This window comes from Mustela lutreola, chromosome 1 (assembly GCF_030435805.1).
Source record: "Mustela lutreola isolate mMusLut2 chromosome 1, mMusLut2.pri, whole genome shotgun sequence".
NCBI classification, from domain to species: domain Eukaryota; kingdom Metazoa; phylum Chordata; class Mammalia; order Carnivora; family Mustelidae; genus Mustela; species Mustela lutreola.
In genome coordinates, this window is record NC_081290.1 from 216,507,171 (window position 1) to 216,529,288 (window position 22,118).

At 36.4% G+C, this 22,118-nt stretch overlaps 1 protein-coding gene across 1 annotated transcript; it reads left to right on the plus strand.

The window, feature by feature from the left end:
- Nucleotides 1-986: 986 nt before the first annotated feature.
- Nucleotides 987-21,560, plus strand: CHORDC1 (cysteine and histidine rich domain containing 1). The gene is made up of 11 exons (XM_059186801.1): nucleotides 987-1,189; nucleotides 5,067-5,116; nucleotides 8,333-8,389; nucleotides 9,286-9,443; nucleotides 11,746-11,849; nucleotides 12,486-12,544; nucleotides 16,413-16,483; nucleotides 17,244-17,349; nucleotides 19,543-19,662; nucleotides 20,100-20,162; nucleotides 20,413-21,560. The coding sequence occupies exons 1-11, from the start codon at nucleotides 1,126-1,128 to the stop codon at nucleotides 20,557-20,559; spliced, it is 999 nt and encodes a 332-aa protein (XP_059042784.1). The 5' UTR covers nucleotides 987-1,125; the 3' UTR covers nucleotides 20,560-21,560.
- Nucleotides 21,561-22,118: the final 558 nt, after the last annotated feature.

Sequence of the window (22,118 nt, forward strand, 5' to 3'; positions counted from 1 at the left end):
AAAAGAAGGGAATATAAAAAAAAAAGTGTTTTGTATTGGGATGGGAAGATTTTTGAGCCCATCTCTCATTGACAGACTTGGTATCACTGGAAACATTGTATACGTTTTTACTTCTATGAAAGAACAATGGATATTACTATTTTACGAATGTCAGTACACCTGTTGTTAAGAAGTGTTTGCTTTTATTTCAAATGTCCCAAGTTTGGGAAAGAGACAGGCTGCAGCTGGTACCCTCAGCGTGCGCTCGTTAGTGTGATACCCCGCTTTTTTTTTTGAAAACGCACTAGATGAAATCTTGTTAGCGCTGCCAGCACTGAAGAAACAAGTATTGGCAAACCGATCAAATGGAGGCTAACATGAAACAGCACCAATCTACCCCGGGGTCTTAGAGCCACAGTAACCATTTCTAGCACTGTATTCGATCAATACGATAGATAGCCTGATTTTAAGTGCTTTGTATTTTCAGAGTGATTCGGCCTCCATCATTCCGTTAACGCAACTGCCCCCGAGGCGTGCATTTCTTCAGCGCTCCAGAGATCAGGACCACTGAGACCTCAGCACCAGGGAGATTTCGTCCCCGTTCCTCGGCTCGTTTCCCGAGCGACCGCCTTCTAGGCAGAGGGTTCGCCAGCACTGCAGGCGGCGGCATCCCCTCCGGAACAGCCGAGAGGCGAGGTCGCCAGGCCGCGATCACGGCGGTCTCAAAAACCCGGAGGCGGCTGCGGCGCTGGGGCCCAGCCCGCGGGGCGGCCTTGGGGCGGCACGAGCTACCCGGTGACGAAATCTGGAGAGAGTCCGTCCCCAGGATGCCATCGCTTTCTGCTTTTAAGGTGTTTCGTCTTCAAATATCCGGCGCCACCTCCAAACCCCGCCGCCAGCCCCCGGAGCCCGACCCACGTCCGCCCCGAGGCGGCCCGGGCTCCCGCCGCTCCCTCCGCCTCTTCCCATCGGCTCTGCGCCTGCGCGACCGGAAAATTCGCGAAGGTTCCTGAAGCGGAACCGGCCGTTTCCGGAAGCCGGCAGCCGCCCCAGCCGTCAGACCCGCGGTTGCGGCAGTGGGGTCGGACGCGCACCGTTTTGCTCTCGCCTGCGTTCGGCCCCGGCCTTGAACGGTGGGGAAAGGAAATGGCCCTGCTGTGCTACAACCGGGGCTGCGGCCAGCGCTTCGATCCCGAGAACAACTCCGACGGTAAGAGAAGCGCGCCGCCAGCCCTTCCTTCCTTCTCCCCCTCAGCCGGGGGGACGCCCTTGGGCCCAAGGGCGTCCCGGGTCAGCCCGCGAGCGGTCGTCGTCCTGCCCCGTCTCGGCCCCTCCGGGCCGCGCTCGCCCCCCGCCCCCACCCGTAGCGCTCGGTGGAGGCGTCCGACCCGCTCCCCGCAGCCGCGCAGCCCCGCGGACCCATCTCCCGGCCCCTCGTGTTTCCCGGCCGTCCGCTGACTCGCCCACTCGCCTGGAACCTAAATACCTTTCTCCCTTCCCTGTCCCCCTCTGCCCCGTCTCCTTGGGGGAGCAGAAGTTACCCAGGCGCTGCGCGGCTCGCGTAGCGGCAGGTGCGCGCGTGTAGGTGAGTGAGACAGACGGCTGGGAGGGTTGGGCAGCGGGCCGACTGACTTCGGCGTTGAAGTCCGGCTCCTTGCCTTAGCGTAGAAGTTTATTTTCCTGTAAGTCTTGTTTTCTGCTGGTTCAGTCCACTCAGCTGTTACAAAGTTACTTTTTTTAAGTGTCTTGCGTTAGGAAAATTACTCTGTATCTTTACGCTAAGTTTTGATGTAACTGGCGGGGTGGATGGTTCATTTGTTACCCTTGTCTCAGTAGCCTTATTTGTTGCGTAGTTTGTCTGTGATTTTCCCATTTTAATAACGTGCCATCTTTAGGATACAGTGATGGTTCCTACGTATACAGTTAAGGATGTAAAGTGAAAGTTAAGTGATGAGACTAGGTGAACAGTGAATTTTAATTTTGAATGGTAAATGGGATAAAGTGAGTTGATTTCTTGAATATTGTGGGAAATGACCCCACTTTGTCAAATTCAGTTAGCAGTTATTGTGTTTTCTATATGCCAAGCATTAATCTATCACTTACTACATCATCTCGTTTAATCTTTGCAACATCCCTATGAAGTGCGTGTTAATGTATTTTAAGGGGAAGCGGGGTTCAACATGGTAGCACCATGGTTCCTGCATTGTGAAAGAAATGAAAATCTACACCTTTTTAAATCTTTTTCACCTCTGAGCTGTCCGAAGGACTTACTTGGTGCACAGGTGAATTGGTGACATTTAAAAAGATAAGGCTCGGGTCACTTGTGTGGCTCAGTGGGTTGCCTCTGCCTTCCTCCCAGCTTCCTGGGATCCAGCCCTCTGCTCAGCGGGGAGTCTGTTTCCCCCTCTCTCTCTCTGCCTGAAAGATCTTGAAAAATAAATAAATAAATAAGACTCTTGGCAGAATTCAGTTGATAAAATTGAATCCGGTCTTTCAGTCTTTGTACAATATTCGTGTTTTCATCATTGACATTTTTATGAAGTTATTCAAAGAGAAAATTGTGAGCTTTCAGTGGATGACAGAATGGAAGAATAAGAGGTTTTAAAGCCTTTGTGTTTTTTTGGTGGGGGGGGGTTAATTTGACAGAGATCGCAACTAGGCAGAGAAGCAGACAGAGGGAGGGAGGAAGCAGGCTGTCTGCTGAGCAGAGAGCTGGATGGGGCTTGATCCAACCTGGACCCTGAGATCATGACCTGAGCTGAAGGCAGAGGCTTAACCCACTGAGCCACCCAGGCATCCCTAAAGCCTTTGCTTTTGGTAACCTTTGCAAAAAGTAGATTGCCTTAGTGTCTGCCATATTTTACTTTAATATTAAGTAAAGGGAAAGACTGAGGCTTTGTCTTAGGACAGTAATGTCCCAAAGTAAAAATGTTTGTTATAGAATGTTCTGTACCATCCTGAAATTATGAGGGAGATACAGCCATTTTCTGGAAGTCAGCAGCAAGTGTGTGTGTGTGTGTGCACTCGTGCGCCTGTGTGTCTGTGAGAGAGAGTGTGTGTGTATTATGCCTAGGAAAGAGATGGGTGTTGGGGGAGTGGGAAAATGAGAGGAGTAGACATTCACGGGTTGTGTGATCAATACTAAATTCAGCAGGGAGCTCCAGTAAGGTTGTGGAAAGTTTCATTGCTTTGGCAAAATGGGGGATAGAGACTTAAGAGTAAGTTGTTTCAGTGGTACGTTAAGAAAATGGAGATAGAAAGTAGAAGGTAGGAGCCAAGAGTAGAGTGTGGACTTGGTTAGGAGAGTTCGTTTGGAGTGGGAAAGGTTTGACCTTTTGGGCAAAAAGTATCCTTCTAAGGTATCCTTTTAAGCTTATACCTGGTTTTAGTTTTGAAACACAAGTGAAATTAATGTTTAAAGAAGACAAAGTTGGTATCTTCACATATTAAACAGTTATTCTGGGAAAAGCACCACTTCACAATTTAGTCCATATTATGTGGACTAAATTGTATATACATTATACACATATACATATATATGTATATTTTATATATATATGTGTGTGTGTGTGTGTGTGTGTATATATATACATACATACATACACTGAATCAGCTGCTAGGAGGCAGAGCCTGTATTTGAGCCAGGGTCAGACCCAGAATGAAAAGCCCTTGGCTCTTAACTGCTACAATGTTACCCATAAAATACAACTTTGAGCAAAACTGGTAAAACTGTTAAAGGCTAGAGAGGAAAATAACCATCTGCTTGTTACTTATATTTGAAAGCAGTGATTGTCAAATTTTGTTGCTACTAGTTGTAGGGTTAAGACCTGATTCAGTCCTGCCGCCATTCTGCCCAAACTGATCATTATGATAATTATGCCTCTTACAGTTGTTAAGCATTATGTATTTTATGTATGCCTCTGATATATGATATTTAATATTTGAAAATGCTCTGTTTGTTCTCTTTTTAATTCTGTTCTCAACTTAATATCCCTCTGCATATTCATTTCTACTTTGAATCTCCTTTTTTCACTCTTAATTCCATTACTTCCCTCAATTAATAGTTTGTTCTTATTCCATGGGTTTAGTTACTGTGCAATGAAAATACCTGACACTTTCTCACTCTGTTAGCCTAACATAGTATCTATGTAATATCTGATTACTAAAGAAGCCATACTGTCTATTAATAAAGGAATAGGAAGATTTCTGTAAGTACCAGGAATATTTTAAGCAACAGCAGGAATCAGTAGTTGTGGGTTATTAAAAGCTAAACAGACAACAAAAGGTGGGGCAAAGTACCCATATAAGAAAATCATGCAGATGTGGAGCTGACCTGTTTTTTTCTAAGCTCGGAGTTGTATCCAGTCAGAAAATAATTGTTTATGACTATCTGATTTTTTTACATGTAATATTTCATATTGCAAACTGTATTAAGCTTATTTGCATGAGTTAGTGAAAATTGATGGTGTTACGGGAAATGGTAGGGAGATACAGAATAACAATCAGTGGTAACCCTGAAAATAGACTGTAGAACTTAAACATCTATTGAATGAGTTTTGTATCTAGCTATTGATACCTGTCCACAATAGTTAAATTAGCAATTACATATTACATCAGTTTTTAAAATTTTGAGCATATCCTTCTAAAATTTCTTTTTAGAGCATCTCTTGGGCAATCTGTGGATCAGTGCACATAAGAATGCTCTAGTTTGATAGTATTTTTGTAAATAGAATTGGAAGGATTGGAAGGTGATGGTCAAAATCAGAGCTTGAAGTCTTGGTACTACAAATATTAAAGGAATAGAATACAGTTTGTTACACTTGGACTATTCTGTATTTTTATCTACAGCTATCATACTCCTGAATTACATGTTTAGCTATTGCTATTGTAATGCAATACTATATTAAGTGCTGTGTGCCATGGATAAAACTCAGGCATTTGTGAATTTTTAAGGAAAAGCAGAATATTACCTGCATTTGGAAAAGGGATTAAATATTAACATCTGAAAAAAATAATGATTTTTTTTAAAAAAAATTCATATAGCAAAGTGTATTTTTTTCTCCTTTCTTTTTTTTTTTTTTAACCAGATGCTTGCACATATCACCCAGGTGTTCCAGTCTTTCATGATGCCTTAAAGGTAAGAACTTGGTATATTTCATTCTATTCATATTTGTGTGTTATTAAATTTAGAGGTATAGAGCAACTGGGTGGCACACTTGGTTAAGCGAGTCCCTTCGGCTGAGGTTGTGATCCCTGAGTCCCGGGATCGAGTTTGCATCCGGCCCCCAGCTCCATGGGGAGTCTGCCCCTCTTGCTCTTGAGCTCTCTCTCTCTCTCTCTCAAGGAAAGAAAATCTTTAAAAAAAAAAAAATTAGAGGTGTAATACAAATTTTTTTTTTCCTCAACTTGTGACTTTTTGCTTTCTTAATGACTGTTTTGTAGTGCTTGAAGCAAATACTTCATTAAAGGCAAAGACAGTTGATGGTGATCTTAAGATCTTTCTCAGTTATAAAATTATGTTATTTCCATTCCAGCTCTCTGTACTCATGTCTTTTTAATCTTGAGGGGAAGTGAAATAAGTGTATTGAATTTTAATTTCTTAATCTGTGAGACAGCTACTGTGTAATAAGAACAGCTCTGGATTTTAGGAAAGATTGTTACAGTGAAGGGTGCCAAACTGAGATACCACCTGTTTTCCACCTGCACTTCCTTGGTGTTTCAGAGAATTAGAGAAATAATAAAATGTTGTTTGAACAGGTTTTTCTTGGTGTGTTTATTGATCTTTTATGAGTTATGATAATATGGTAACATTTATCTCAGAAGAAAATGTTGTGGTGTGGCTGCCGTCATTTTATGTGTTGGTACTTTGGTTTTAAGAACATAAGCAGTCTTACATGTTTAAATATTGTTGGTGCGTTTTGAATGTCTAATTATCCTTCCAAGGAGTAGTTGGACCCTTTTGGCATTTAACCCATAGATAGCCAAGTGTTAATAAAGATGTATAAACAGATAACGAGTTTATGTTAGTCTGTTTAGTTCTAAGTATGGGAAACAGAACAATCATTTGTTAGGGCAAGTTCAGAGCTGACTCTTACATTTTTTAGCTGCTTTACAGACTTTTGGGGGGATGGAAACTGGTTCTGGGAAATACTCCCCTTTGCAGAAGAGTGAGGGGAATCTTTCCTGAATTGTCATTTATTCTGTTTGTTTTTCTTACTGTATATTTTTCTTTTTCTTTCTTTTCCTATGCTATGTTACTGTCTCCTAGCCATAGATGTATTTCACCTTTGTCTTTAGCTTTCTATTTTCTCTTATTTAGTGCATGTGTTTCGTTCCTTAAACGGCATCACTGTGCCAGTAGCTTCTGTAGAACAGTTCATTTGCAACTGCAAACCAGTTCACTTGAAAGTGAATGAACTCTTATTCCAAAAATAGCCTGCATCTCAACTTTGCTGCTGCTAGTTATGATGTCACAAACTTTCTAGTCATTCAGTCCATTGCTCTTTATTTTATTTTATTTTATTTTGAGATTTTTTAATTTTACTTATTTGACAGAGAGAGAGCAGAGAGTAGGCAGAGAGGCAGACAGAGAGATGGGGGGAAGCAGGCTCCCCACCAAGCAAAGAGCCTGATGCAGGGCTCGATCCCAGGACCCTGAGAGCATGACCTGAGCCAAAGGCAGAGGCTTAACCCACGGAGCCACCCAGATGCCCCCATTGCTCTTTTTTTACTACCCAACTTTTAATCACCCTGTTGAATTAATCTTAAGGACTTCACTCAGAAGTATTTTTGTCTCTTTTCGAATCCTGCTGTTATTGTCTCTATAAATATCTCTTGAGGACCTGTTTTTTCTAATACTATTGGATTTCACCACAAATACATAGACGGACAAAATAGGTAAATCAGTGTAATGTTTTCTGTTTCCAGTTTATTGGCAGATAAGTTAAATATGGCATATACAAAAGAAAGAATATTTTAATATTCAAATTAGAAGTGGCATAGACAGAGAAGAGACAATTCTTCTTAAGAAATGACAACCTTATACTCACTTAAATTTAGCTTTCATTTTTTAAAAAAGATTTTATTTATTATTTGTGAGAGAGAGTAAAAGGGATCTAGGGGAGGAATAGAGGAAGAAGCCGACTCACCACTGAGCAAGGAGTCTGATGTGGGGCTCGATCCTGGGATCATGGCCTGAGCCAAAGGCAGACACTTAACTAAGCCATGCAGGTGCCCTTTTCATTTTTTTCTTTTATACTGAGGACGGCCATAGGTTGCAGATTGGCATTTGGGAACAAATATTATGTATTATGTCTGTATCCCTATATACCCAGAATATCTGCTGTAATTATTTATTTATGATTAAGACAATAAAGCTTTTTCTCATACAGAATAACTTTTCTGATGACTATATTATCAATGCTAACTAAATACTATATTTTAAGGTTATAGTAGGTTTTCATCTATATCTCAATTCAGAGTAAAAAGAATTCAATTTCAAAATAAAGGAAAATTTAAATTACAGTATATTTAATATTTTCTTTAATTTTGTAAGAAAATAGTGTGAAAATAATCACTACCAAATTCTTCATATAGTACATTGAGAAAAACAGTGAGTCCCAGATGGAGAAGTGCAAATCCTAGCCTCTAGTCTAATTTGGAACATCCCAAGTCTTGAAACTGCCGCATTTTTGTTTTCTTATTCTTTATGATACATTGGAATTACAGATGACAGCCTAAAGCCATTTTTTGGTAAGCCACTTGATATTTTCTTTAGTAATCACACATAGCATTTCAGTTTCTATATTTTTATGCTTGTCACTAATAAGATCCTTTAACCTTCAAAGAGCTAACAATTCTTAGGTTCCTATGCTAATCAACCTATGTTCTGAAAATGGAATGCTTATTGTTGGGGTATACCTACGGTGAGTTCTTTAGAAGCTGAATTATTATCACTAATGTCTCTAATTTTCTGGATTTTTAAAGTAAAACACTTCACTTACTCCCCATATCCTTTAAAATATATGATGCCTTTGGAGATTATAAAATGTTTCTCTTCTAAAAATCAAACACTAGTCTGGAAAAAGGAAGCGATTTTTATTTCTCTGTATTAAAGTACTTCCTTTTGTAATCAGTCACAGCACATATCACCTTTAACATTGGTTAATTAGCTTTTTTTTAATCAAAAACTAAAAATCATTTTACTTGATTCATTTATAACACTTCACAACTATGAAATCTATATATGTGCAAGTCACTGCCAGATTCCAGGACGTAGGAGCAAGTAGACTTTTAGTGGGTTATGTTCTATGCATATTCAGTTTTCAGGGTTGTTTTTTTTTCTGTTTCATAGGGTTGGTCTTGCTGTAAGAGAAGAACAACTGATTTTTCAGATTTTTTAAGCATTGCAGTAAGTATCAACTTTTTTTCCTAGAATAACTCCTGAGAAAGTATAAACAGTGGGAAGCTCCAGATTTGAGGAGTCTGATTTGGGACTTCTGTTGAGTAGTCTGTTAATTTGCACATAGAGCCTTTTTTTTTTTAAGTGGAGCTCACCTCCTTTGACAGCCTTTAAAATAAGGGATTTATCTATTTTAGAGATAAAAGCTTCATGATACTAATTAGCCACCTGACAGTATAGGTAGTCTTTAAAGTACATCGAGAAGGAAATGACATGTGCACGTTAAGGAGTTTTTATAGTGAGGGGCAATGGGTATTTATCAAATCTAAGATACCACCAAGATGTACCATTTATTCTGTATACCCTTAAGAAAAAAAAGAAAAAAAAACTGTTAAGGAAATGACTTGCCATTAAAATTAAAATTTCAGGGATGTTATAATGAATGTTTGACCCATCTGCCAGATTTGACAACTACTCTATATTACTTAATCCTTTCAAAAAATATCTTAAGTGCCAATCCATCTATTTTGAGGAAACTAAAAAGATTTCCCTTGCTCAAGGTCAAATAGCTGATAAGGAGAAGAATTAGGGCTCAAATAAAGGCCCTTTTGGGTTTATAGTTTGTAGAATTCTGTGTGAGATTTCCAGAACTCTACTGTAAAAAAAAGTTTATGCTGTGTATATAGGAGAACCTGATAGTCAGGAAGTGTAATTTAATGGCTTCTTTTAGAATACATTAAGATGTAAGAACTTTTACAAATATTGCAAATTTAGAGTTTTGTTTTTGGTTTCTTAAAATAAGTCTGTGGAGAAAGCATACAATAGAATTTATTAATAAAGAAAACTAATTTTTCTATTATGGCACGGGAAACAGTTTCTAGGATAACTCTTCTCTTTCCTAACAGGGCTGTACAAAAGGCAGGCATAATAGTGAGAAGCCACCTGAGCCAGTCAAACCTGAAGTCAAGACTACTGAGAAGAAAGAACTTTCTGAATTGAAACCCAAATTTCAGGAGCACATCATTCAAGCCCCTAAACCAGTAGAAGCAATAAAAAGGCCAAGGTACACTTTGTATGGTTGTATGTTTTTCTCATGAGTGGATAATAGCATTTGTTCTTGGTATTTTATGATTTTGCATAGTACCATTTATGGTACTATGGTAGGTAGTGACTTGGTAGGTCACCAACTTGTTATCTTTTGGATTTTCCCTTAAGTATACCTTCCATTTTTCCCCCCCTTCAAGTTGAGAGCATGTACACAGTAGACTTCTCCTGTATGTTTGTTCAGTATATCATCGTAATAGGTCAAAAGCAGAAGAGCCCACATCAGCCTTATGACTTGACATGTCTTTTTCACTGTTGCATAGTGAAATTCTAGAAAGCAATTGTCAGAGAATCCATTTGAGTTGAGAAAGAATTTTAGACATCTTCCTCTTTATTCCCCTGCTGTTTTATTGATAATCTTCTAGGATATTCCTGAGAAGGATATTTAGTTTCCTTTCAAATAATTCTAGTGAAGAAGAATTTACTTTCATTTTAAAGTAAACCATTTTATTGTTACTAAGTGTGTATATTTTTTTTATTTATTTTATTTAGATGGCAGATCTGTTAGAGTACTTTTAAAATACCATTTGCTCTTTGTTCAGTAGAATTACACAGATTCTTCATACTTCCCTTCTGGTCAACTAAACTCTGTTTCACAGTCTCACACATGGTGTTGGCTGCCACTGTTAAACCAGGCCTCCTTCATTTTGCATTTGCAGTTGAGTATTGCTTTAGAACCAAAATATAAGACTTAGATGATTTTTGGCCTCAAATATGGCCTGAGTTGATTTTTTTTTTTTTTTTTAAGATTTTATTTATTCATTAGAGAAAGAGAAAGAGCAGAAGCAGGGGGAGAAGGAGAGGGAGAAGCAGGCTTCCTGGTGAGCAGGGGGGCCGATGCAGGACTCAATCCTAGGACCTGGAGATCATAAACTGAAGGCAGACGCTTAACCATCTGAACCACTCAGGGGCCTCCCCTCGAGTTGATATTTTTATTCCCATAATGGACCTAATGGTTTTCATGACTTTTACTTTATTGATCTTAAATAAATTTTACAGCATATTGAATAATACTGGACCAATACAAGAGGCCTGTGAGACTTTTTGATAATTTGTTCGTTTAACCAAACTACTTAAACTGATTTTTATTCCATCTCCACCTACTCATAATCATGAGCGACTTTATCAAGTGCTTTGCTGGCCAATTTGCCAGTTACCAAAAAAAAAAAAAAAAAATTGAGGAAAAGACAACTTTGGCATGGCTCATTTGTAAGTATTACAGTGGTGTCTACTATAATTAGCAGTGTGAATTAATATTTTAAATAATAGACTATTTGCTTAAGTGAGAGATACTAAGTATTTTTCTGTAAATTCATTTGGTAGTATTGTAGAGATTGTGGGAATATAGGTTTTTATGTACTGTGTTAATACTTCGTACATCAGTTGTTTTCATTAAGGATGTGGATTGAATAATTTGGGATTTCTATTTTTGTTGCATTTGTTGATATTCTTAATACTTACTGAATGGCTTTATATAAAGTGTACACATAACACTTTAACTATTATGAAGTGTTGGAGGGTGGTATTGATTTTTAACCCTATTGAAATTACTTTGTGGTATAATTCTATCTGAATGTATGGATGTATATAACCAGTGTCCACACAAAGTGAATTATCCCTTCTGGTAGGAATATAGATTCCCTTAGTACTTATTTGTTGCCTGTTAATTATATTCCCAAAAAATAAAATTTGTATTCTTAGCATTTTGCTTGGGTGTGGAATGAAAAGTACTTTATGGTTCCTTGTTGGCAAATGTGGATTCCTGTTCTTCACTTCCCATTAGACTTACTGATTAATAATTTTTAATAAATACTAATTAATAATTGCCATGTTGGCAATAGCATGATTATTTGAGCCTTAATATATTTGTTTATGTATTCATTTATGGGGGGGACAGAAGGAGAGAGAGAAAATCCCAAACAGGCTCCACACCCAGCGTGGAGCCTGACTCAGAACTTGCTCTCACAACCCTGAGATGTGACCTGATCTAAAAAATCAAGAGTCAGGCACTTGGCTGACTGAGCCACCCAGGTGCCTGAGTCATAGTATTATAATTTCAGAATTTTTCTGTTAAAACTTGAAAGTATAGTTACGTATAGCAATTATTTATAAAATACTATTTAATAGGAAAAACTTGATTCACAAAGCATTTGAGTTTTTATAGATTCTTAGTGTATTTTTAGTAAAAAAAATATGTGTGTGTGTGTATACATATGTATATTTTGGTACGTCAATAGTAATAAAATTTAAAAATTCTCCAGCCCAGATGAACCAATGACAAACTTGGAATTAAAAATAGCTGCCTCGCTAAAACAAGCACTTGATAAACTTAAACTAACCTCGGGGAATGAAGAAAATAAGAAAGGTAAGATTTCATTTTGTGGGTTTTTCTGTACAATTAACCAATTATAAAAAAAGAGATAGCAGTATGGTTCAATGAATATAAATATAAAAAGGTAGCACATTATAGTAAAGAATTTATTTTTCTGAATACCAGTAACATCACAAAATCAATTGGTGGTGTATTCCATAATGTCTTTATTAAAATGAGAAACTGCTAATTAAACATTTTTATTCTGTGGTTCAGTAGTTTTTAACTGTTAAATTTATTTGATAATTGTAAATGTTTCATTGTGTGTGATATAAAATATATTCAATATATTCTGACCTACACTCAGTACCATGGAGGTAAGTAGTACCCATTTCATGATTTCTCTCTGATAGGTTAAGATTTTGGATATTGTATTACATTATAGAATAGAAATGTGTCATATATCATTTGGGGACATGGGCAAAACCTAATCACAGTAATTGATTTCTTATCAATTATTCTTATTCTAAAAGATCATTTAGAAAACTTAATAATTCAAAATTGTTTTAAAATTTCAGTGTATTTTAGATTTAGTATTTTTCCAAATACTTGTTTTATGAAGAAGGTTATTTAAGAATGATACTAAAGTATTTTAATGTTTCTAATTTGATTTTCTTTTCTTTCTTTTAGAAGAGGACAGTGATGAAATTAAGATTGGGACCTCATGTAAAAATGGAGGGTGTTCAAAGGTATATATTATAAAATTTGTGTTGTGTTATGGAAGTAAAATAATTTTTGAAGAAGAGGATGCAATTTACTGATTCAATTCAACAAACATTTGAGTGCCTATTATGTGTTGGTCAGTGTGCTGTGGTCTAGGACTGTGAACATGGATAAGAGACTTGGTCTTTGACAAATATATCTGACCGAATCATGGAATAAGTAATTCTAATTCAGTCAGCATTTACTGAATACTTACTGTGTGTCAGACACTTGGCGGGGGGCTGGAAATACAGTATCAAGTAAAGCAACAATTTCTGTTTTTGTGGAGCTGGTAGTCCAATTTAGGGAGAAGGATAACACATAGATAATTAAATATTAGGAATTCAGGTAGACAAAATGTAATAAATAAGGACAGTAAAACTGTTGAAGAAGGCTGTCAGGAAAGTCCTTTGGTAAGTGACACTAAATCAGAAATCCAATGAAGCAGTGAGTTATGTAAACCTCCAAATTGATAGGGGAGCAGTATGTGTAGAGCCTTTAAAGCTTGGCTTTTCATGAAATTATGGGAAAGGTCAGTGGGGCTTGGTCAGGGGTGGAAGATATGAAAGGTAGGGGTAAGTTGGGGAACACAATTATGGCAGTCCTTATAGGGCACAGTGAAGAGTGTAGGGTGCTTTTTTTTTATTTTTTGGATAATGGGAAGAATTCTCTTTATTTATTTTAAGATTTTATTTATTCATTTGAGAGAGAGACAGAGCACAGGTGGGGGGAAAAGCAGAAGGAGAAGTATACTCTCCACTGAGCTGGGAGCCTGATATGGGGTTTGATCCCTAGACCTGGAGATCATGACCTGAGCCAAAGGCAGATGCTTAACCATCTGCACCACCTAGGTGCCCTCACATTCCCTGTTCTAAGGCAGGGTTCTAAAAAGACCTCTTTGGCTGATAATCTGGCATACGTAATGGGCACTGGGAACTAGAGGAGGGGAAAACAGCTAGGTTGCAATTGTGAAAGACCAGGCAGTGTGGCTGGAAGCTTATTTTTTAGAAGGGGTTAAATGTGGGATATACTCAAACATTGCAGTGAGTTTCCCCTACCTCTCCATGTGAAATTGCATGCCCTCCAGTATCTCCGTTCTCAGCTATCCTTTTCTCCAGGACACTAATCACTTTCTAACACACTACTTCTTTTGCATATGTATTTTGTGATCTGACTTTCCCTTCCCTTCCTTCTCTCATGTAAGGTTTACAAGGACAGAATTTTGTTGTTGTTGTTCTTTGCTGTATCTTAAATGCCTCGAGTGGTGCCTGCCTGGCTCATGACAAATGACGCAGTATTAGCAGAACTTGCTAATGAACTTTAAGTGGAGGGGACATGGGGCTCGAACAGCTGGGTGACTGATGACACCATTAACCAAGAAGGAGAAAACAGGTTTTGGGGAGCGGGTGTGTAATTTTCCCTCATGTTAAGTTTGAGATCACTTTGCTTATTTAGGGTTGGAAATGGAAATGTATTATGTAAGGTTGAAGTAGTAGATAGAAGAGAGTAACTAAATACTGGGGTAGAGGAGACAGTGCAGGTGGGATGGTAGGTAGTGCAGGAAGACCAGAGAGAAACGATCTCAGACAGATTTTGAAACATGAATGCCGATTCTGTAAATGGACAAAAAGAAAGGATATCTCAAGCAGAGGTGATAGCAGTATACAGCCAACAAGGAACTGTTTGTAATGTATAAAATTTGTTGGTGTGGAGATTAAAAGAGAAGTTGTTAGGACCAGATCTTTAAAGGCTTTTATAGTGCTGAAAAGTTAGAACCTGCTGTAGGTTAGAGAGGCCCTTATTTGATCTTTTTCATTGAAATGTAATACTAAAAAGTATACGGATGTAAGTAAATTTATAGCTCAAGGGATTTTCACAAAGCGGAGCCCTCCTTACACCTTCTCCCATTTATTATTTTCTCCCAAATATAACCACATTTTTAATCAATGTTTTGCCTGTTTCTGAGCTTAAGGTGAATAGAATTGTAGACCAGGATTCTCTCTCACTCCTGTTTTCCTTGGCTTAATGAAATGTGTTACAGTTCTCTTTGTTGCATGTAGCCGTAGTTTGTTCATTTTCTTTGTCTTAAAATGTGCTGCTGTGTGAATGTTGCCCATCAACTTACCCTTTCTATTGTCCTTTAAATATTTTTGTTTAATGCTACTATGAACATTTTTGTGCCTGACTTTTGGGGACACATGGATACATTTCTATTAGTTATATGACTAGAAATGGAATTGCCAGATGATAGTGTGTCTGTGTCCAGCTTTAACAAATAGTTCCTCATAGTTTTCCAAGATGGTCGTCTTTACACATCAGCCAGCAGTATATGGGGCTGATTCCATTTGTTCTACACCTTGGTTAACACTTTGTAATATCAGTCTTCTATATTTTAGCCATTCTGTTAGTGCGTAGTGTTGCCATTGTGATTTTAGTTTGCATGCTCCTGATGATGAGGTTGGGTACCTTTCTGGGTGTTTATCGGTCAATTGGATGTCCTCTTTTGTGAAATGTCTGAAATCTTTTATGTATTTTTCTTTCTCTCAGTTGGCTTTTCTTTTTGGTTTTAGGAATTCTTACTATTTTTAACCAGAGAGAGATACTGTATATTTTCACTGTCTCAATAATGACTTTTGATAAAACAAAGAAAGGCTGTTTAATTTTAATGAAACCTAATTTGTCCATTCTGTTTGACGAGTACTCTTCCTATTCTTTTTAAGAAGTTTGTCTACATGAAGGTCATGAGTATTTTCTCATATATAGAGGCAGTTTTAAAATGTACAAACCACCTGGAACTGGTAACTGTAAGGTGTGTGGTAGATGTAATTAAACGACTGTTAAAAGAGAGTGATACACGTTTTAATTAGAATACAGAAATGGAAGGCAAAGAAAAGAATTAGAATCTGTTAGTGCAGTCTCATTGTCTAAAATCTGCTAGGGATCATGAGGAAGGTTAGAAGATTAAACTGATACATATTTTCAAGCTAAATTGGCAGGATTTCATGATAGAAAACATGGACAGAGGGAGAAAGCAGTTTTGCTTTGGGAGACTGAATGGATATGGTGCCATCACATAAGTAGGAAGAAGAATAGGAGTTGAGGGGGAAGTAGTGATAAGTTCAGAATCTAACATAGCTGATTTTTATGTGCTTATGGAATCTTTAGGAGATACAAGGCAGTACGTTGGATTTACCAAAAGTAAATATACAGAATTTTATTTTCTGTACTTGTAGGTGGTTGCTATAAATACCAGAATAAAAAATATACTGCTGGCTGCATCTGTGTTTTATTAACATTACTTTTTGTGAATTCATCTGTAGAGCCTTCACCTACAGCAGCACTGGGGCCCGGATCTTCCAGACAAACCCTGGATATATTTATAGGTCTGCAGCTCATTTTACCCTTCCTAGGGATAAGAAACAACACTATAGAACTTCCAGAATTGCTTATTAATTCATAATGCCCACACAGAGTTTCCTGTACACATAAATCATGCTATAACTGTATTTCCATTGAGAATACCAGTCCCTTGATTTCAATACTGTTCTATAAATTTAAATACCTAAATACGTTGAATTGTGACCTCATACCTGAATGTGTGAAAACATCTTAATATATCCCATTGCCTGCTTTTCTATTTGCCTTTTTCACAGGGAACTAAAACTTAAGCATATCTAAAAAGGAATCATTTTCCATTCCTTATTGGAATGACTTGGGGTGAATTTAATGAATGTTTTAGGTAATTGTTATTTCTTGAGCATTTTCATAGTTCTTAGAGGTCACCAGTTCTACAAATGTTTGTGAAATAGGACAGTGAGATGTGAAGCTAATTTTTTCCTCTTTTTTCTCTTTTAGACTTATCAGGGTCCACAGAGTTTAGAAGAAGTCTGTGTATATCATTCTGGAGTACCTATTTTTCATGAAGGGTAACTTATACATGACTAATTAAAACTTCATGGTAGAGGTTAGAAGAGTTAATGTGCCTATAAACATTATTTGCCATGCAGCATTATTAGTGTTTTACTTACATTGTTATATAATCTTTAGAAAAAACCTAGAGTGGGGGTTTTATCTTTCTATATATGAGAAAACTGAAACAGTTACTACAGTGAAATGGCCATTGTGATTCATACTGCATGTTTTTCCTTATTCTCTTATTTTTCAATGGAATACTCTATTTGGGCTGGATAGTTTTTAGTTGGAAGGACTGCTCTGTGCATTGCTGGACATCTAGAATTTTTGAGTCTGACTAATATCTGTCATCAATATTGTGTCATCCAAGAAAATCCACACTTTTCCACAGCCCTCAGCTGAGCCCTCTTCCATGCGTGTTGTAGTTTATAGAAATGCAGTAGCATGTTAAAGTCTTCACTCTGTTAAAACCTTTGGTCATTATCACTTTTGGGGAACTTTATGAGGAAAGTGGAATGTGAGCAGTTAGTGAAAAGCAGATTTGGAATTTTGTGATGGTTTTAAGCATCTTTACTCAGGAGCTCCAGAACTACTACAATAAATGCCATTCTGGTTTTAAAATGATTAGTTTCCTGATAGTTTTAACTCTCTTTAGTAACTCAGACTCTCTGTAGAATACTGAAGTTGCACATACTTATTTACCTTTTAAAATCACAGTGTCATTGTGGTAGTTGTAAGATTTTATTTCTGAAGTTTTTCTGTGATAATTTAAAGGATGAAATACTGGAGCTGCTGTAGAAAAAAAACTTCTGATTTCAATACATTCTTAGCACAAGAGGGCTGTACAACAGGGAAGCACATGTGGACTAAAAAGGATGCTGTAAGTAGCATTTTCATAACATTGGGATATAGTTATCTGTCATTTCTTAAAGATTTAAGATTATTCTGTCTTCAGAAATAATGTCTCTCTTGCATAAAGGTTTGATGAGCCTAAAAATTAAAATTAATTTGAGTCAAATGTCTAGAGCACTGCCCTTTAATCCAAGTGGCCGTTATGTGTGATGATGCAGATATGCAGGTTTTTGTGAAATACTGAAGCCTCTGCCAGAATTGAAGCATGTGTTTCTGTAATTCCATAGGCTCTCCCCACGTTCTGTTGTTTTTTGTTTTTGTTTTTGTTTTTAAATCATTTTTCTTCTCCTTCCATGTTACTAATCACTTCGACTTTGGATTCTCTTCTGGCCTCTTAAAACTTGACTCAGCCATTTACAATGCAAAATCGCTCCATCTAGCGGCCAAAGAGAAGGATGGCTGACTTTTTTCCAATTGTCTTGAATGCCTCTGCTTGCTAAAGGGTACTTTATTAAAACAAGAAAAACTTTAGTCCTTACTTCACTGGATAGCTTTTTAAAAAGACATAGGCTATGCAAATAAGTGTCCAGAATCCCATTAAATTTTAAGAAGGCAGCCAATTTATTGTCAGAAAGTGCACCTTAGCTCTTGCAACATATTTTATAATAAATTAGTTTTATGTGCTATATTGGCAGTAACAACCCCACTAACAATGAACCTTTTCACTATATGTGTCTTTTAACTTACAGAACAATTGTAAATTTCCAAATTGCTTTAGGAATTCATTCAATTCTGCATTTGAGTATTCTATATTTTCTGATTTTTAGTAACATGCTTTGGTATTATAAATATATACTCCAAGTTACAATAACTTGTCTACCCCAAAACTTGCAGGAATATTTTATTAGCAAAAAAACTTAGTAAAATCTTTCTGTATTTTCTCCAAAGACCAAAATTTTGAAAGTTTTAAGCTTAAAAAAATAAATGTTTTTTATTATATGCAGAAATTTTCATAGTCTAACCCTTGATGTAATAATGTTTTTGTTATATTTTAATGCATACACTTAATCAAGTATTAAGTGTCTGAGCTAGTAGCTAAGGACAAAAAAATGTAAGGGATCCAAACAATTTTAAATTCAGTTAGCATAATTATACCAAAATGTAAATACTGCTTTTTCAACAGTAGTGTCTCAATTATCATATGATCTCAGTGATATAAGGAATTTTCGAAACAAGACAGAGGATCATAGGGGAAGGGAAGGAAAAATGAAATACAACAAAACCAGAGAGGGAGACAAACCACAAAAGACTCTTAATCCGAGGAAACAAACTGAGGGCTGCTGGAGTGGAGGGTATGGGAAGGATGGGTGGCTGGGGGATGGACACTGGGGAGGGTATGTGCTATGGTGAGCGCTGTGAATTGTGTAAGACTGATGAATCACAGACTTGTACCCCTGAAGCAAATAATACATTATATGTTAACTAAAAAGAAAAGAACAGTAGTGCCTCACAGTTTCCTGCATTATGTAACTAAGTTGCTTTCGTAAATTTATGAAACTAATCACGATTTGTCTCTTTTTTCAAAATAGTCCTTGATAAAGCAATGTTCTACTAGTAGGTAATAGTTATTTCTGTAATAATAACCCAAAACATTTCTTCCACAAATTATCACTTTTTTCTTCATTTTATTATTAGGGGAAAATAAACTGTTCTATAACAGCAAATAGTAGATTGCTATAAGTAGTCAGTTCCAACTTGTAGAAACTGGAAATTTCAACATGTCGTCAACTTCCAACTTAAAATAAGTGGAAGATTTCAGTGCATGAGGTTAAGATGTTATCTGGATTATTCACTAAGCAAATGTCTTGGTTTTCATAGAATGTTTTTATGACTGTGCTTAGTGGATTTCAGAAATGTTAAAATAGGATAAAACTTAATAGGAGTTTTTAAGTTGCCTTTTTCAATGTATAGTGATGCTATGGCCCTAAAAGGAAAAAACACAAATGGAAGAATAAGCATGTTCTCCAACCATAAGATTATAAAGATTATTTGTATTGTGATGTATTTTACTGTTTAAACCTTTAAGAGATTGTTTGCCCTTAAAAACATTAAGGGCTCAGTTGCACATGGTAATTTTTTTTAATATAATTTGACTTAGATTCCTCTTTTTTAGAGGTTATATGGCACTTTGTAAATTCATAAGGGTTTTCTTCTTTTACAGGGGAAAAAAGTTGTTCCTTGTAGACATGACTGGCATCAGACTGGGGGTGAAGTCACCATTTCAGTGTATGCTAAAAATTCACTTCCAGAACTTAGCCAAGTAGAAGCAAATAGTACATTGGTAAGTACACTAAATATCTTTGAGAAAAAATTGTCTTCATACATGATTCTCTATATTAATGTATTAAAAAATACTCTGGGTCAATTTTAAGATTCTTTTAATCTTTTTCATTCGAAAAAGTAGTTTGAAATTACTGTCAAACTTTTGTAAATGAAAATTTCTATATATAATAGAATTATTTCTGAAGCATTCTGGAAATACTACAGTAGCTTAGAAGATTTTATTAAATAATATAGTACCTAGTTCTCAATATGAAACTTCAGTTAATTTTTCTCCTCTGTTAATGGTTTCCTCAAAAAAAAAAAAATACACAATATTGGAAGTTTGTTAAAATAGCTTAAAGGATTTATATCAGTATCTTTTTTATTTATAATCATTGTTTAAATCTTATTCCTTCAACTTGGATTTGATCAGTTAACTTTCTGTATATTTTTCAGTTAAATGTGCACATTGTATTTGAAGGAGAGAAGGAATTTCATCAAAATGTGAAATTATGGGGTGTAAGTATCCAGAATTTTTTCTACTGCTTCAAAATAAACAGTTTCTACAGTAAGAAGACCATACTTTAGAAATCAATGATACAAAATAGATAATATAACTTACCATTAATTCTTACTAAAAACTTTAAATCTGGGTATAAAAATGGCCTTAGATGCTCAGAGTTGCGATTATTAGCATAGACAAGATGAGTATTTTTCTCTGGGACTTGAAAAACATCGAGGCTTACCATCATTCTCTGGTGTGTTGCAGGTGATTGATGTAACACGAAGTTATGTAACTATGACTGCAACAAAGATTGAGATCACCATGAGAAAAGCTGAACCTATGCAATGGGCAAGCCTTGAACTGCCTGCTACCAAAAAGCCGGAAAAACCAAAAGAAGATAGAGCAGAATGAGTTGACAGGGATAGAAAGTTATTGCCTATTTCAGAATTCTTAGCTGTGTGGTAAAATGGTGGCTTGCTGCTGTCCTCTCTTGTTGCTGTGTTGTCATTGTTGTTGCTGTTATTGTTGAATCTGGCAGTTCAGGGTCAATGGTAGGTTCTTAAAAGCCAAAGTCAGTTTATCTTTCTGTGCCTCCCATCTTCTTTTTGAGTTACCTAAGTTTGATTATTCATTTCTCCTCACTCGACAGAACTGTAGTTGGGTCCTTTACTTGATAAGCTAGAAAGTAGCTCATAGTTACAGTATTTTTCCACATAATATTATGTTGAGCAGAGAAGTATAAAAGAACATTTGTTTTGTTCACATCTCTTTTCTGTTACCCCATAATTAGTAAAGCAAGATGGAATGTCGGATTTTTAATTAGTTTTTTCATGAGTTTGTGTTCCTATAATACTTGAAAATCTTTAAGGAGGAGATAAAGCTCTGCATTGTTTTATCCTTGGGAAGGTTACTTTTTCTAGGAGGAATAATTCTGAGGTAGTGTAGTAGCTAGTTAAAGGGGAATATATGCATTGAATAACAAATTGGAATTTGTTTACAACTAATTGAATTAAAACATTATATCAGTACCTGTATTACTTGCCAAGCGCTATGATTTAAATGTATAGAAAACATTATAAATAAGAGTAGAGGGGTATCAATTTGATTAGAATTTGCCATTTTATTAAGACTAAGCAATAATGGTACACATCTCTTTCCTGATTATTTTATAAGGTCTTTGTATGGTGTTACGACTAAATTGTATCGGATTTATAGCCTACACCCTTTTAAAATCTTTAGTTACTTGTAAAGAGAAATTATATATCTGGCCTCCGTGATGGGAACCTTTATGTATTGAACCGTAGACTTAAAGGCTTATGGAAATACATTAGGGTATCAGAAAACTAAATATTTAAGCTTTTCTTTATGAGAAATACCTATTACATGTTAAATAAAATAGCTGAATTCTTTTAGAGGTTTTTTTTTTTTTTAAGACTTTCATGAATAGCTTGACAATTCTAGGTGATACAATGTTGATTGTGTATATACTTCATTAACTACAGGTATCACAGGCTTAGATTGTTTATGCTAATTAAACCCATTAAAGATAGCTTACTTTTTGAGGCAATGCAGAGCTCACCAAGAAAACTAAAATTAAGAAATGTTTGAAGGCCAGAACTTTGGCAAAACTTAAGAAATTTGGGTATGAATTATGCTAATGTAGATTAAAATGATTATTTCCCAAGCCCCTTGAGTGTTTTTCTTTTATTCTTACAAAGATAATTTGCATAATTACAGTTTTAGAAGTACAGGTTAATAAAGAGTATGTCTCACTCAACTAGCCAATAACTACTAAAGGTAGTTACGTAATTATTAAAGGATTTAGCTCTGTTACAAATAAAGACATAAAAAACTTGGCAACTGGGCTTTCAGGATACATGGTATTTTAACAAAATAAATATTTTAACCATGGAAACATTTCAGAACAACTGGGCCAAAAGAGAATATTATAAGTTTTTAGTACTTGGGGT